The 17,333-nt window shown below is 38.6% G+C and overlaps 1 protein-coding gene and 1 non-coding gene across 2 annotated transcripts in view; both read right to left on the bottom strand.

Moving 5' to 3' along the window:
- Window positions 1-160: 160 nt before the first annotated feature.
- Window positions 161-264, bottom strand: LOC134806184 (U6 spliceosomal RNA). Its single transcript, XR_010146480.1, has one exon. It is a non-coding gene; the product is annotated as a U6 spliceosomal RNA (small nuclear RNA).
- Window positions 265-1,670: 1,406 nt separating this feature from the next.
- The window catches only part of LOC134805222 (lachesin-like), a 50,944-nt gene continuing 35,281 nt past the window's right edge, over window positions 1,671-17,333 (bottom strand). The window contains exons 5-8 of the mRNA XM_063778533.1: window positions 8,928-9,056; window positions 6,358-6,492; window positions 3,149-3,301; window positions 1,671-1,861 (exon numbers count right to left, since the gene is read on the bottom strand). Of these exons, the coding sequence (XP_063634603.1) occupies window positions 1,713-1,861; window positions 3,149-3,301; window positions 6,358-6,492; window positions 8,928-9,056 (566 nt within the window). The 3' untranslated portion in view covers window positions 1,671-1,712. The remainder of the gene's footprint in view (window positions 1,862-3,148; window positions 3,302-6,357; window positions 6,493-8,927; window positions 9,057-17,333) is intronic.

The raw sequence follows: 17,333 nt of genomic DNA on the forward strand, positions 1-17,333 counted from the left end.
AAGCACATATAGCAACTACATGCAAGAGATATTTTCCTTAACCTTTTAAGCTGTAAGTACCTGCTAAGTTATTTATTTAAGTAGGTACCTACATTTTAACCTACCTACATTTTAACAATTCAAAATTAAATATCTAGTTGGAGAGATATAAGTTGGTAGATCAAGAGTGAAATACTTTACGATTTCGCATGTCATTCTTGCGCAGAGCCATGCTAATCTCTCTCTATGTCTAGTCAGATTTAAGTTTATGTACTGCCGAAGTACTCACTTTCCACAAAAATAAATGCAATGTTTGCGATGTAGGTTTGTTCGTTACCTTGTGTCCCTCAGAGCGGAAATAGAAGCCCCGCGAAGGCGGGGCTTCGTCGACTCCTAAGCGGGTACACTTATTTATCAGCAATTTAATTCACAAAAAAAATAATTTTGCAATATTATATTAACCCGGAACGGGATAAAAAGACAAATTGCTGATAGATACTTGGGCAGATAAAACCTACACGTCTATAAACTTCTACCTCAATACATAGGTTCTACTTAACACGTATTAACTATCCGATCCTTTCGTATTCGAAAACACAAATCACTTGAAAACTGAAGGGTATGCCTCCACACATCACCATTTAAGTATTATAATTTCAACCGTTATTATACACACACAAAGATTTAAACTAACAAGACTCGGAAGAGACTTAATGTAGGTATAAAATTAAATTCTAATGGTGACACGTGCACGCTTTACCAGCTCGATGTGTTTTCTAACATATGTGTTTTAGTATTTTCATTGGCATAGCCACGGTGCGCGCAGGCAGCCTTTGAAAACACTTGCACATCACTATTCCGGATCGTTTTTATTTGCTAGATAGTTTATCGGACAACTAAATTTAAATATTTATTTCGAACGGCAAAAACCGTTAGAAACTGTTTTTCAATATAGTCAGCTAAACTGGGGTACAAATTCAAAAACTCACCAGCAGTTTAGCTTCACGACCTTCCAGATGGAAAAACAGCAAGCCAATGACTTGAAAAATTGCCTTGTTTAACTGTCAAAGCAACCTGCCTGAGTGGTGGGAGTGTGGGAGAGAGAAGGACGTATATGCTAGAAAAGGACAATACGACCGACTACGCAGTGTTGCCATTCTCAATATTATTATTAGGTTCCGAATATCGGTACAGTTGTTTCATTTATCAATAAAGTATGAATTGAATTGAATGTAACCAGTCGGGTTTATAATTATTTATTAAAAATTTGGAAGCAGTAGGTATTAGGTATCTTGTAATTTATGTGTTTTTTATTGAGATGTCGGTACCTACTTGCTCGCGCCTTGGGTAGCTCGTAGAGTTCGGTTTTTTAATGTCTGTAAGCTGCATTCAAGTGCTGGATATATGCTGGATAATGTTAAAAAAACACCATACTCCGCTGACCCCTGAGCCCCGCCAATCCCTCGATCCGTCAACCTCATACTCATACAACCCCTCAACCCCCGACCCATCAATCGCCAACCCCTGGTCACTGAAACCCAGGTGGCTTTCGAGAGGAAATGCTCGAGTTGCTTAAAAAAACCTGCAAAATACTCATCCTCACGCATCCATCTCATTCCACTGCTTAAGCGCCGTTTTCCGTTTGCCACCGTCATGTGAATGCACGTAAGGAAGCAAATGAAACGGCTGTGAAAATATTACAGTAACAATATATTTTGTATATACAAATGAAGTTATAACGCGGGAAGCAGCAGCAGCGGCAGCGCGAGGTGAACACCTGCGCACGCGCCACTGCGCTTTAGTGCTTCGAGCTCGCTGACGTCAGGCGTTTCATCTTCGCCAACCTCGTTGTACTGCGCCTCCTCAAACTTGCCCGATAGCGCTGTGAACATCAAATCTATCATTAATAGACAAAATATGAAATGTATTTATTATTAGAGGACTAAAATAATAGGTGTTTACCTACGATTAATGCTTCGTAGAGACAAATGACAACGCGTCGTGATTATCGCTGAATGGGTTAAGAGTCATTTAAATGTAAGCGTGCTTGCTATGTGCTTTGCATGTAAGTTCTGCGTGTGTGTTAGCAAAAAAATCATTAGTGCATTGGCAAAAACATCGCCATTTAAAAAAAAAAAATAAAAAAAATCTAAATTTATTACTATGTAAATAATGTTAGCTCAAGCACGCGACATACAAAACATGAGTGACCGGTTTTAATATATTTAAATTATTTAATATGTCTTAGTCTCACGAGTGATTTATAGAGCTGCAATTGCAAGACCAAAGAGCCACGTGCGGCTAGTGATAAGCGGTTTGCCGACCCCTGACTTACCTAAATGCTAGCCTAATCGGTAGTGACCCTGCCTACGAAGCAGGAGGTCCTGGATTCGAATCCCGGTAAGGGCATTTGTGCGTTTATCATGAATATTTGTTCTTGAGTTTTGGATGTTATCTACGAGTATGTATATATTTATCTATATGTATAAGTATGTACATATATTGTAGTAGTAGTAAGTATGTATATACTATCTTTGCTTAGTTTGGGACTAGGTTGATGTGTGTTTGGTGCTGATTGTACAAGTAATCTTATTAATTATAATTATTATATCCTCGCCGAGTTCGAGCTTGGCGAATAAAAAAGGTACCGAATTAGTCGATTAAAATAGGGATCGTAAACATAGCTTAATTCCCGCTCACGCCTACACAAATATAAAATTGTCACGTTCTGACACAAGTTATTTTCAGTCTATTTTTGCGGTGTGGGAATGTAGCCCCGAGGGTAATTTCATAATTGTAATTGAGCTTCTGACAAGCGAGGGACGTAATATAAAAGATCAACACGCTGCTGTTTACCTATGTACAATGAGTTAACAATGTTTTATCAAGCATCTTAGATTATCAACTTTCATTTCTTTAATTTTTATCCGTTTTCCTATTTTTACTGCAGCTTGATTAGTTGGTTTTCAATAAATAACAGACTTATTTTGAGTAAGGTTGCCAGAGCTCAATGAGGGTGAGGAATGTTAGGGTCGGCAATGGGCATGTAACACATCTGGAGTTGCAGGCGTCTATATGCGACGGTCACTGCTTACCACCAGGCCGACCCTATGCTTCTTTGCCACTGGAGTAGTATTAAAAAAAATCTTAAGTAAATATATTTACTTACAGTACAATTTAATTGTCCCGTCGGTGTCGCCAAGCGAGTTCTTTGATATGCAGCTGTAGGTGCCGAACGTGGACCGCACTACTTTCTTGATCTTCAACCGCATGTCCACTTCGTACCCTCTTTCCACTGCGGTGATCTCGAATCGTTTGTCCGCTGTAAACATAGGCATCTTAGATAAATCGAGAATTTATTTACTATTGAAGGGGAGAGGAAATGTAAACATCAATCTAACAACATAAATATTTCGATATATTTGCACAAAACATAGCCTAAGCTGCCTGCAAGATATATTTTCTACATTATAAATCACACACCACACGGATTGCTGCGTCTTAAGCTGTTATAAATACATATAACTTTATAGTCTTACACTCGAACACACACACACACACACACACACACACACAGCAAAAGGTTTATGCCGGATGCTAATTTTCTTGTAGGTAGGTATTGTCAACTTTTTCTTATTAATGACATCATACAATATAAGACATCGGTTACACGCTAATTCTGGCGTCAGTTCAGTCATCATTTAAGTCTTATTCAAGTTTTGACTGATGCCAGAATGATGGAAAATAGACACGGTTACACGTACAATCCAGACTGACAACAGACTGATAAAATTACGACACAGTCGCCGTTTGGACACAGAACGCAACACAGTCATTTAGTCTTGTCTATTATGGTGACTGATGCGAGAATGATACAAACAGGTTCCACGATCAGTCTCCTATCAGTTTTCAGACTGACAACAGACTGATAAAATTACGACACAGTCGCCGTTTGGACACAGAACGCAACACAGTCATTTAGTCTTGTCTATTATGGTGACTGATGCGAGAATGATACAAACAGGTTCCACGATCAGTCTCCTATCAGTTTTCTGTCATTCAAAATGGACTGACGAATATTATCTAAAATATTAAATTTTCATCAGTCCAGACCATCAGTCCATCAGTCCGAGTGTTACACGATAATTCTCTCGTCATTCTGACCAGAATGATGGACTGAACTGACTCCAGAATTAGCGTGTAACTGATGTCTAAGAAAGGAATTCAAAGAGTAAAGCTTTGAAACCTGATTTTATATTAATTTTAAAATTATGCGCAGTGCATTATTCGATGGGCGTTCCTAATTTAGCGAGTATGACATTCAATTATATTCTAGTCCTTCTCGGGATTCGTAAAAAATATATTTTCATTATGTATTTAGTTAGCAATAGGTTTACAGTTAAAAGGTAGGTGCGTAAAAATGTGTTTTTCTGTCTTAAAGAAACGATAAAGCCAGTAAATGACAACGAAAATGAAAGACAATCTTTTAACAATGCCGACATAACAAATCATAGACACACGTGTTTTATGTGAAAGCATTTCCTGAGAATAACTATTGTTATCCTTAATTTGAAAGTAGTTTCATTGTGTCTATAACAAAACTGATATTGTACCTTTTACTTTTCATTGCCAAGTAAAAATATGTAATTAATTCTATGGTTCTTGAACAAATAGGACTTCTTGTACCTGCGCCGTAAACGGGCGGGCTGCGCGAGCCAGCTCGGTGCCTTGCCGCCAATGACACCGGCTGAGACTTGTCACCGGCCGAGAGCGATTGATGAGGTGCACACAGCACAAGCATCGCAGTCATCAATTAATTTTATCGGAAGGTGACACACTTAACCCTTACTTACTCAGAAATTATGCGAAATTGAACCATAACTTTGAATTAAATTTCATAATAATTGTGGGAAATATATTTACTAGGCCTTACTTTATAAGGTTAAGGTGCAGGGGGGCAATTTCGACTGCGCGGTAACTTCAACTAATTGAAATATCTTCCATGTTTTACATTATTAACTAGAGTAGATTTAAAAGTGGAAAAATTACTGTCTTGGGTGAGACTTGAACTCACGGCCTCTGGATCCAGAGGCCGTAAGTTCAAGTCTCACCCAAGACAGTAATTTTTCCACTTTTAAATTTATTCTAAGCTTAATAGCATCGTTCGCAGACGTTTCTGCTTGTTAAAAATTAAAACTAGAGTAGGTACCATATATGTCCAGATAGCGAAAAAGGTGTGTTGTGTGTGATTCTAGTTAATAATGTAAAACATGGAGGATATTTCGATTAGCTGAAATTTCCCAGCAGTCGAAATGGCCCCCGTGCACCTTAAAAGAAATTTTTTCGAACCCTTGGGAGAACTAAAATACAGATAGATTCGTGATTCATAAGACGTGAGCAGGAAGGACCAACCACACACTCAGTACCTACATAAATGTTAATCGGCTCGATTCGGAAAATTAATTAGATTTCTACTAGACTTCAACAAGTTACGATACGGATAATTTAAAGAAATTTGTAAGATAGATATGTCAAATTTGACGTTTCCGCGATTCTGGAGGTCCTCTTGAACTATTTCGACAAGTTATGACTTAGATATCCAAGTCACATCTAGTCGATATCTAATGTAGATCTAGTTGATCTCTAAATCGTCTCAAGATCTTGTGATTATCTCGAAATCCGAATAGGCCTGAATGTTAACGGATCGTTTTGTATTTAAGGAGCCATCGTGAGTTCAGCCAACACTTAAAAATAACGTTAATTTTACTAATACTGTTACAAAACAGTAGTAACAATTTGCTGAATGCGTTGATCCTGCTCTCGTCTCCTGAAAAACCCTGTAGAATTTGAATGTTCTACTTGCTACACTTAGGAGTATTTAAATTATATGTATTGATCGAATGACCATGTACGAGTATTTTGGTGTTGCAAGTGTAATGTATTAAGTCATTGTATATTTATGACACGAAATGTTCTCATTATTAGGTACTCATGTATTTGATATTTTTAACTCGCATAAAGGTGTATAGATAGAAATAGGTACCTACATTGAATATTTACATTCAATTTATCATTATAGACTGCTACCTGCCAATGGAGGTGAAAACTAAAACGTTAGGATTATGGCTGGTGTCGAGGACTAATAAGGTTTTATATAGTATTTGTATTCGTATTGCATCTCTATTGTAATTGAAATGAGTTGGATGCAGCTGTATTTTGCAGTATTAGGTATATTAGTCGAGTGAGACGACTGTTGATGTATAGCGAATCAATAACAACAGGAAACTAGGTGTATTTTATACCTACATACCTAACTTTATTTACAGCAGCTGTAAAATACTAATACATAATGAGAAGTAAAATTTGAATTTGTCTCACACTGTGATATGATTTGGTCATTTATCGTCCAATAGTTGATAGATCTGGGAAAAGCTTCCGAGTGGCAGTCAAGATGCACCGTATCGCCCTCCTTTGCCCCCACCAGCTGGTTCTGTATTGTCATAATAGGGGGAACTGTAACAAATTATTATCAATAGCATTTTGGTTAGTATTCTATCTACTGTAGGGTCAATCATGCATTCAGGAAAAAGCAATCTGTCGGTTGTATAACTATGGATGATTTATATAAAATATATGATGATGTATGATGTATGTATATTAGACGCGTCATATTAATAGTAAAAAAAAAGAATTGACTGTATTGTAGATTTTTACCGCCCACATTATCCACAGACTACGTAATTAAGAGTATAGATTTAGATTGCGAACGCGGATGCAACTGTAATGAGCGGTCGCAGTCTCGTATAAAAATGGGGCCGTAATGCCCCATCCAGTAGAAAACAGGTGTAATAAAAGAAGCCTGCTAAAGATTTTATGACTAAATTACGAACAGACTTTCGTGTAACACCATGACAGGGATCTTTTCGTAATGAATACTGTCTTGGGTGGTAAGGTTAATTCATTGATAAAACACATCAACTTATCACCAGCGCAAAAGGCACGGCAGTAAAAGTTGTGTCGTTCGATGCGGTCACGCAACAGCCCGGGAACGGCAACCATCGCGCCAGCTGCTAAAAATAGTGAGCATGATATCCCCGCTCGTAGTGTTTTATTCGTATCGAATCCTTTGTAGTTTCGTCGTTACTTGTGTTTTGATCAAAAAGAAGTTATTTTGGTACAGTCGAGTCGTTATCAGATACATTTATCGGAGCGGCCAGGGTGCTCACAATCAAGACTCTATTGATTATATTAGAGTCTATTGTCAAGACGCTAGAGTGCGTGTTTAGGTATTTTTGAACACCTCGGCCGCTCCGATATATCTGATGTCGACTGTACATTTTTCGAATATCATTAATGATAAAGTATTGCACTGAATTGTATAACAGTAAAGTAAAATTAATTGTAAAACTGTAAACTAGTATAGTAAGGTCAAAATAAAAATATAGTTTTTCCCCGTTATTCATAAAATTTAACAACCTTTGTTAAATTTGGCCTCTTTCTAACAAACAGAAATGTCAAAAAGACGAACAGGGGTAAACGATTGTCAACGGTTTGTTGTATTGGTTTAACAAACGTTTATTAATGAATAAGTCATATCTCGAATACCAGCAATATTCAAATTTGTGATATTTAGTTATTAATTGTATTGTGACATGCCTATTGTGTTAATATTTTGTTATTTTTTCAAGTATTTCAATTTGACATTTTATATTTATTTAAATTTATGATTATAATGATGAATTTGCACGCTTGCATGCAAGCTAGGTACATGATCTGTAACACCATATTGTAACATCCCCATACTGTATCAATGCAAATAAATAATTTCTGATTTCTGATTTCTGATTTCTGAATAATGCCATTAATTATGAAATTTTGAGGTTTTTATGTCAAAAAATTATTGTACTAACTAAACTACCTTACCTTCTATGAAAAAGTAAATCTAATGCGGGCCAGACACTTATAGTAGTGTTGTTATTATTTTGGTTAACCTTGTACTCATTTAAATGAAAAGAAGAAATGACCAAACTATTCGCATAATTCTTCTGTCATTCCACAAATTTAACGAATGTTAGTGAGATTTCATATTGACAATCTGATTCGAGGCTAGGGCTTATAACATATCCTCTTTATTTTGATCATTACTAAAATCAGGATAAATTTACATCACGTTAAAAAAATCTGTTACCAAGCGTATTTTACAGCAGTAAAGAAGGGTGAAAATAACTTAAATCCTGTAGAGCGCTTAGTAAACAATAATATTTTTTTAAACCCTTAGGGAGTAAATCGTGCTTAAGGTGCTGTCAGTTCCGAATTGGGTAATCTGTCGTCCAGTCGCTGTGGCCGAAGGGGCTGGGAAGCGGTAAATTTATGCGTAAAGCGTAAGTTGCTAAAAATATAATATTAAAATATTCAGAAAATAGAAATGGTTTGATACTTTTTTTCATTACATTTTTAAATTTTATGATTAATCGCGTTGTACCTGGCACCTAGATATGATAATGTAATTGTAATAAAAACAATGAAATTATATCGTGGGTCTACCCGTTTGTGTAATTAAATATGTGTACAAAACGCGAGAGTTTAAAGTGTTATAAATAATATTATATTATATGAACCCAAGCAGACCCCAGGCTGCCATGAGCTGTGGCAAAAGCCGGGTTAACGCGAGGAAGATGATGATGATGAAATAAGTAATAGGTTAATCATAATTTAAGTTTAAAATGATTTTGCAAGCATTACCAAAAGTGTACGTTAAAACGGAACAAAACTTGTACGAATGGGTACCAATTTACTAAACTAATCCAAGAAAGACTGTCTAAAAAAACACACACACAAAAGTAAACAAAAGGCTAAGAAAAAAACATCACATTTATTTTGTATTGAAGCTAAATCAGCAACATAATCGGGTTGCATGAAAATATCCAAAAACAGCATTATGAACTCACAGTGCACCACCAGCATGACACGCTTGCTGACGGAGGGCGGCACGCCGTTGCTCGCGATGCACAGGTAGGCGCCCATGTGCAGCCGCGACACCTTCACCAGGTGCAACACCGCGCCGCTCACTGATGAATCTAATTACGAACTTTAATATCGTAGTGTTCATAACCTTACATATATACTCCTTCATAATCATGTCACTGATAAGATGCAAAAAAGTATTCCCTTCTGTACGAGAATCTTTTGTGCAGTTTATCGAAGGAAACTTCAAGTTATACTAACTGTAGGTGTATGACTTAAACCTTCCTTGCATGGAGTATTACTTCCTTGATCAAATGAATGACGTTCGCTGCCACATTACTGCTGATTAGAACTTTCAATCCGTCACTATTTTTTTCAAGGAAATTGAAAGTGACAGCGCCCGCGTCCTCACCTCAGTAGGTAGTAATGCCGTAACAGTAAGTAAGTACTTACCTAATGTATCTATATCTACAGTTGCCTTTCGAATATTACATTTAAATATCTCTCCGGTTATTTAAAAAAATCTATAATTAGGTATGTATATTACAATCAAAACTTGCTGTTATAAGATTCCTACAGTGTTCTGGAAACGTATATAGGAATTAAAAAATACATTAAAATACCGATAAAAAAAATCCATTGCGCTCGTACTTATATTTAGCCAACGAAGTTACATACATACATGTATTGTGTGCATACGTACGCGACGCATTGAAAATATAATCAAATTGGTGTAATAATTTGCGTTTCTGAATACGCCACCCGTAATTAAATCTATAACCAAGTTTAACAATTTTCTTGTTGTAGCGCCAAAGATTTAACTTAAATCGAACTTGGTTGGCGAAAACCGCAAAGACTTTGTTCTCCAAAACTGGAATGCTCGGACTTAATTTGCAACGCGAATGTCATCAAACAACAAGTTAATCTGAATCCGCAGACTTCAATAAGAAAGCGGGAGTTGGAGTAGAGTCCTTAAACTATGCAGCGCAGTAAAATGAGACCGAGACCGAGCACAATGTTCACGCGCCGGGGCGTTGCCTAACGAGACAGCTCCGGGGAAAGGATAATTCTTCCATTTCGGATCTCTTTACACCGAGCCAAATAATTTAATTTAAATTACTAAAATACAAGCTGCGCGAGACTCACACAGTCTCAATTCTGAGTGCGCTGTTATTTTTACGCGAATTAAGAGATTGCTATTTCAAGTAGATGTAAACACACAGCTTTTGTACATTTCTCTAAGAACAAATTAAATTACTTTCAATGAAAATATTGTAATTTGTGTTTTTTCTAGTAGACACACCACTATTTAAGGGAAAAATTATCAAAGCCTGTTTGAGCGTTATATGTATTATTATAAGATTTATGAGTAATTTGCCATTCATTGTGCAAATAGTTTAATTTGAAACCTCAAACAGCTCGGCCTAGATTTATGTCAAAGATATTTTATCTGTGCTTTGTCTCTTACAAAAAAATGGCTGCACTAGCTAGTTCGCTTTCCTTTATAATAAACGGAAAATTAGTTATAATGTCGATTCACGGTATAAATGTATGTGAAAAGTAATAATATAATGCGTCTTTTCATAAAATCAAAGTTTTATTGCATAATCATCCACCATTGAACCAGATTTATCCAAATCCAAATTGTGCCGGCCAGGCGGTCGGACATGGTCCAAACGAACCGGAAGTTTGTAAAACAAGTGAAAGTTCACCACCAAAATCATCATGGAAGTCGACTCTTATACCAAATTACAGAAAAATATAGAAGAGAAGATAGATAAAGCCGTATCTAACTTCAAAAAATCGCCCAAGGCCCGGATTACGAGTACATACTTAGAAACAAGGTTAGACCTGTTAGAAGGCTACTGGAAATGTTTCGAGAACAATCATCAAGCTATCGTGTTAGAATCCGAAGATCCCAACAACACCTATTTCACATCCGAGACTTATGACAGAGTCGAAGAGAAATACATCGAATATAAATGTCAGTTAAAAGAGGCCTTGGACAAAATCAAACCACAAGCAAGCTTGCCGGCAATATCCATAGCTCACTCACACAATAATGAATCCAATGTATCCAGTGCAGTGAAGCTACCAAGAATTATTATCCCAGTGTTTTCCGGCAAGTATGCAGAGTGGCCTACCTTTCATGACTTATTTGAATCTGTGATCCATAATAACCAAACTTTAGCACCTGTGCAAAAGCTCCATTACTTGAAAGGTCATCTGACAGGTGAGGCAGAGCAATTAATACGACACACACCCATAACTGATGCAAATTATGAACAATGTTGGACATTATTAAAGAAAAGGTACAGTAACACACGCTACATCTCATCGTGCATACTCAATCGATTAATAAGCCAAAAGACCTTATCCACAGCATCTTGTTATGGTGTCAAACAAATATTGGACACAACAAATGAATGTTTAAGTGCTCTCACCAACATGAATATAGATGTTTCATCCTGGGATCTCATTATTATCCACTTGGTCATACAGAAGCTTGACCAGGAATCCCGGAAACTATGGGAACACAAGATCAGTGATAACTCAGACACACTACCAACCTTTAGTGAATTTTCAACATTCCTGGAATCCAGATTCAGAGCATTAGAGTTCCTAGATCCAAGTAACAAGAGAGAAACAAAACCAAAAGAAGCAGAGCGACCTAAGGTGTTCAGCGTTACTGCAACAGCGTCATCAATATCCTGTCCATGCTGTGCAGAGGCTCACTTGTTGTACCAATGTAAGCGTTTTAGCCAGGACTCAGTACAACAACGGCGGGACTTTGTCAAAAATAAGGCGTTGTGCTTCAATTGTTTTGGAGCAAAGCATTCTGCAACACAGTGCAAGCGAGATACATCATGTAAGCGCTGCGGTCGTCGCCACCACTCCCTGCTGCATCTGGACAGCGAGCATCCACCTTCAGCGCAACCAAGCCGACTCAGTGAAGGGGAAAAGATCCACGGCAAACAGCGTGAAGGTATCCAGGAGAAGCCAGAGCAGAGGGAAACAGTACCTAGTAACATTGTGGCTCATGCTGCTGAAGGGTCGAGTATGCCCAATAGTGAGGTAATGTTAACTACGGCATTAGTTAAGGTAGAAAATAAGGGAAATTGTCATACACTTAGGGCATTTCTTGACCAGGGTTCTCAAATATCATTTGTGAGTGAGCGTACTGTACAATTACTTCAGTTACACAAGATACCTGCAAATGGTAGTGTTGATCCTTCAGGACTGGGTGGGGAGAAAATCCCATTGTCAACACCAATTAAACACAAGGTTCAATTCAAAATACAATCCACTTGTGGCTCCTTTAGTTGTGTTGTTCAGGCATATGTGGTAAGACAGGTAACTAATCCCATTCCTTCACAGAAAGTTGAGATTCATAATTGGCCAGAGTTGAAGAAATTAAAGATGGCAGATCCAGGATATGACACTCCAGGGCATGTGGACATGTTGCTGGGCGCTGAGGTGTATGGACAGACTCTGATAGAGGGTATGGTACGGAATCCATCGTCCAACCTGACAGCACAAAACACCGCTCTGGGCTGGATCCTGTCAGGAAAAACACAAGTGAGTAACCATGCTAATAACTTTATAACTGCCCATATTCTGGATAGCTCCATCAATGACACTCTCCGTAAATTCTGGGAAATTGAAACTGACCAGCCTCGCACCTTGTTGTCTAAGGAAGACCAAGCGTGTGAGGAGCATTATGCATCCACTACAACTAGGGACAGTACAGGTCGCTATGTTGTTAGTTTACCATTCCGTCATGAGGATCCGTCATGTCAGTACGGGGATTCACGGAAAGTCGCTTTAAGGAGATTTCTCTCATTGGAGAAAAAGATGAATAGTAATCCACTCCTAAAGCAAGAATATACCAAAGTGATCAATGAATATTTATCACTCAATCACATGGAACTCATCCAAGACCAGCAGGAAGCTGCGAAGCCTGGTTGTGTGTACATGCCTTTTCATGCTGTGATTCGCAGTGACAAATCCACAACCAAGTTTCGCATAGTTTTTGACTGCTCGTCTAAAGGTCTCAATGGTAGGTCCTTGAATGATGATCTCTTGGTTGGTCCACGACTACAACCTGAACTGCGTCATATCATTATGAAATGGCGTATTTATCCAATTTGCTTTATAGCAGATATTGTCAAAATGTACAGACAGGTTAAAGTCGTGGACAAAGACACTGATTTCCAACGCCTGCTGTGGCGTGAGAGTTCTGATGATATTGTAAACGATTACAGGATGTTACGTGTAACCTTCGGGGTCTCGTCAGCTCCTTATCTTGCAGTCAAAAGTTTACAGCAAGTGGCTAAAGATGAAGGTCAAGATTATCCATTGGCTGCAGGAAGGGTGCTGACAGATTTCTATATGGATGACTTAATGAGTGGGTGTGAGACTGATGATGAAGCTATCCAAATTTATTCTGAGATGGTCAGTTTGCTAAGTAAAGCTGGGTTTGAATTACAAAAATGGGCAAGCAATAGCCAAAAATTAATGGATACAATTTATCCACACCCGGTTACTAGCTCTGACAAAGACATAAAGCTGGATGACATGATCAAAATCCTAGGTTTGTCATGGAATCATCAGACTGACTCATTTCACTACAAGGTTAACTTACCTCCACAGCCAAGCCCCGTCACCAAACGGAACATCTTGTCTGACATATCACGTCTCTTTGATCCACTGGGATGGATTTCCCCAGTTATTATCCGAGCCAAGATATACATGCAAAAACTATGGGTTTCAGGTCACTCCTGGGACCAGGAAGTAACTTCCAACTTGCTGACGGAGTGGAACGAGTTCCGGGAGCAGCTGCCAGTTCTCAACAGCTTCATCATGCCAAGATGGGTCGGTCTCCGGCAAGATGCAAGTGATATCCAACTACATGGCTACTGTGACGCCTCCAACGACGCTTACGCAGCAGTCGTATACCTTCGGGTAGTGGATCATGAAGGTAATGTCACAGTCCATTTAGTCGCAGCTCGAACAAAGGTCTCTCCAATCCGCCAGATATCCATACCCCGACTTGAACTGTCCGGGGCAGTACTTTTATCCAAACTGCTGGGAGAAGTATCCGCTATTCTATCCATCCCAGTCAGTTGTTGCAGGGCTTGGACAGACTCGACTATAGTCCTAGCTTGGCTTCAAGGCGAGCCGAGCCGCTGGACAACGTTTGTTGCCAACCGCGTCACTGATATTCTATCCATACTTAACAATGATCAGTGGGCGCATGTAGAATCCACCAGCAACCCGGCGGACTGTGCCAGTCGAGGAATGTCACCAGCCGATTTTATCCAATTCGAGTTGTGGGTCCACGGCCCAGCATGGCTACAAGACCCTAACTACCAGCATCCAACATCCGAAACCGTATCCACTGAGCTTGAAGCCAAGCCCATGAAAGTACATGTATGTACTGTTTTATCCACGGATCAGCCATCCGAAGAGTTGAGTGTTTGGACTAAATACTCATCTTTATCCAAGACGGTAAGGGTAGTAGCTTACTGTCTCAGATTTTGTAAAAAATTGAAAGGAGAATCGTTTCAGTCCTATCTGACCGCAAGGGAGCTTGATAATGCCTTAAAGGTAGGTATCAAAGCAAGTCAATCTTCAGCTTTCTCTCGGGAGTTAACTAACTTGAATAATTCTAATCCAATCCCCCGGAGAAGCATAATAGTATCATTGTGTCCCTTCTTGGACGAGGATGGTATTATGAGAACTCGAGGTAGGATTGAGCATAGCGATCATTCTTATAATGTTAAGCATCCTATAATAATGCCCCATGACCATCACTTATCCAAGCTGATTGTGAGTGACGCTCACACAAGGACTCTCCACGGAGGCCCCCAACTCACCCTAAATTATGTAAGATCCAAGTTTTTAATTCTCAATGCCAAGAGCTTGATTAGGCATATTTTAAGTAAATGTGTAAGATGCATAAAGTACAAGGCTACCAAAAATCAACCCTTCATGGCTGATTTGCCCAGTACAAGGGTAACTATTGCTCGTCCGTTTCATCGCACTGGGTGCGACTATGCAGGCCCTATAAATATTAGAATATCCAAGGGTAGAGGATGTAAAAGCTATAAAGGTTACATAGCACTGTTTGTATGTATGGTAACACGTTGTATCCACCTGGAGGCAGTAAGTTCACTTACCACTGAAGGGTTTCTAGCTGCTTACAGACGGTTCGTCGCACGTCGGGGTCCTTGTAAGGAGATTTGGAGCGACAACGGCTCCAACTTTGTCGGTGCATCCAAGGAACTGCGAGTCCTCTTCCAGCAGAGCGAGTCTTCTGTCATGAAAGAGGTCGCTGAGGCCTTAGCTAATGAAGGTACTGAATGGCATTTTATTCCACCCCGGGCTCCCAATTTCGGTGGACTTTGGGAGGCGGGTGTTGCCTCTACTAAATACCATTTGAAACGGGTCCTAGATGGCACCACTCTCACGTTTGAGGAGTTATCAACGGTTTTAGTCCAGGCGGAGGCTTGTTTAAACAGTAGGCCCATGTACCAGCTACCGTCAAATGAAGTGGACACTAGTCCACTCACCCCGGGACACTTTCTAGTTGGCGAAGCTCTGGTAACCGCTCCAGATAGTAACTATGAAGATTCTCAGATCAGCCCTTTGCATAGATGGCAGCTCACCCAGAAGCTCATGCAGCAGTTCTGGCGAAAATGGTCTCAGGAGTACCTAACGACGCTCTATCAGAGGTACAAATGGACTAAGGTCACCCCGGAGCCACAGGTAGGTGACGTAGTATTAGTTAAGGAGGATGATCTCCCGCCCTCGAAGTGGTTATACGGGTTAGTACAAGAAAAGCACCCTGGTCCAGACAATGTCACTAGAGTCGTTACCTTAAAATGTAATCATTCCAAACTTGTGAGACCTGTTTCCAAATTAATAGTATTGCCTGCTGCCAACTAGTATTACTTGTAATGTAGTTATTGTTTTTTCTGTATTCTTATCTTGCTACAGGTCAGAGCAAGACCATGAGTATGTTATTTTATTAATATATGTTTAGTTTAGGGTATCCAAATGGTACTGCAATTTTCATGTGGTTGATACTGTTACTGTATAACTTTAGAGACTTATTAAAGTTCCTATAAGGTTTACCAAAGTTTCTATTAATAGTATAAAGTCACTAGTTATGTAAAACTATATCAGTGTACTTAGAAATAAAAGTGTACTTATTTAAAATGACTGATAGGAAAGAATATTATTATGTTGTACCAATACTTTAATAGGTATACTTATAAGTGTTTAATTTATTTTAATTTTCATTTATGTTATATTGTTATAACAGAGTTGTAAAACCTCTGATGATTGATGATACTCACCTTTGTACGGGTATATTAGTAAATATTAACAAGTGGTTAGTATACAATGTAACTTGTCTTAGTTAAGCCTGTGATCTCTATCTCTATAGATTGTTATCAAACTTGTTCATGATCTCTTCTTTATAGACTGGTGAACAGTGTACCTTGTATTGTTTTCTATTTTAAAACTTTAGATAGAGTTCAAAGTTGTCTATTGATGTCATGTTAGCTCTTGTTAATTTAGTACTTTATTAAGGTGCAATGCCTAAACCATGTTATGTATGCAATTCTATATGCCTGTTCCTGTATGATGTCATGGCGGGCGGTAGGAAGAACATGCTGTTCTTGGCGGGCGGGATGTTTGAGCGTTATATGTATTATTATAAGATTTATGAGTAATTTGCCATTCATTGTGCAAATAGTTTAATTTGAAACCTCAAACAGCTCGGCCTAGATTTATGTCAAAGATATTTTATCTGTGCTTTGTCTCTTACAAAAAAATGGCTGCACTAGCTAGTTCGCTTTCCTTTATAATAAACGGAAAATTAGTTATAATGTCGATTCACGGTATAAATGTATGTGAAAAGTAATAATATAATGCGTCTTTTCATAAAATCAAAGTTTTATTGCATAATCATCCACCATTGAACCAGATTTATCCAAATCCAAATTGTGCCGGCCAGGCGGTCGGACAAAGCCTCCAGTGTCCAGAGCTGAAATCGAACCAGCGTCCCCTGTTTACCGGACCTGCCTGAACCACTCGGCTATCCGGTCACGGTGGCATGGGTGGCATGGGTTTGGGTGGATTCCAGCTCTAGACACTGGAGGCTTTGGTAATTTTTCCCTTCGTATATGACATTTGTTTCGGTTTGTACATTTCATTTATTTATTACCTCAAGACTTTATAAAACTATTCAAGAACTTTTGAACTATTCAAGAAATGGTTTCTTTCTCAAAGTATTGTCAAACCGTCTAAAGGTAGGTTACGGTCTGGATGTCATTTAAAAAGTTGTGCAACCATACTTTGTTTGTGTACTTGTAATAAAA

Source organism: Cydia splendana, chromosome 2 (assembly GCF_910591565.1).
Source record: "Cydia splendana chromosome 2, ilCydSple1.2, whole genome shotgun sequence".
In the NCBI taxonomy this organism is placed as follows: Eukaryota; Metazoa; Arthropoda; class Insecta; order Lepidoptera; family Tortricidae; genus Cydia; species Cydia splendana.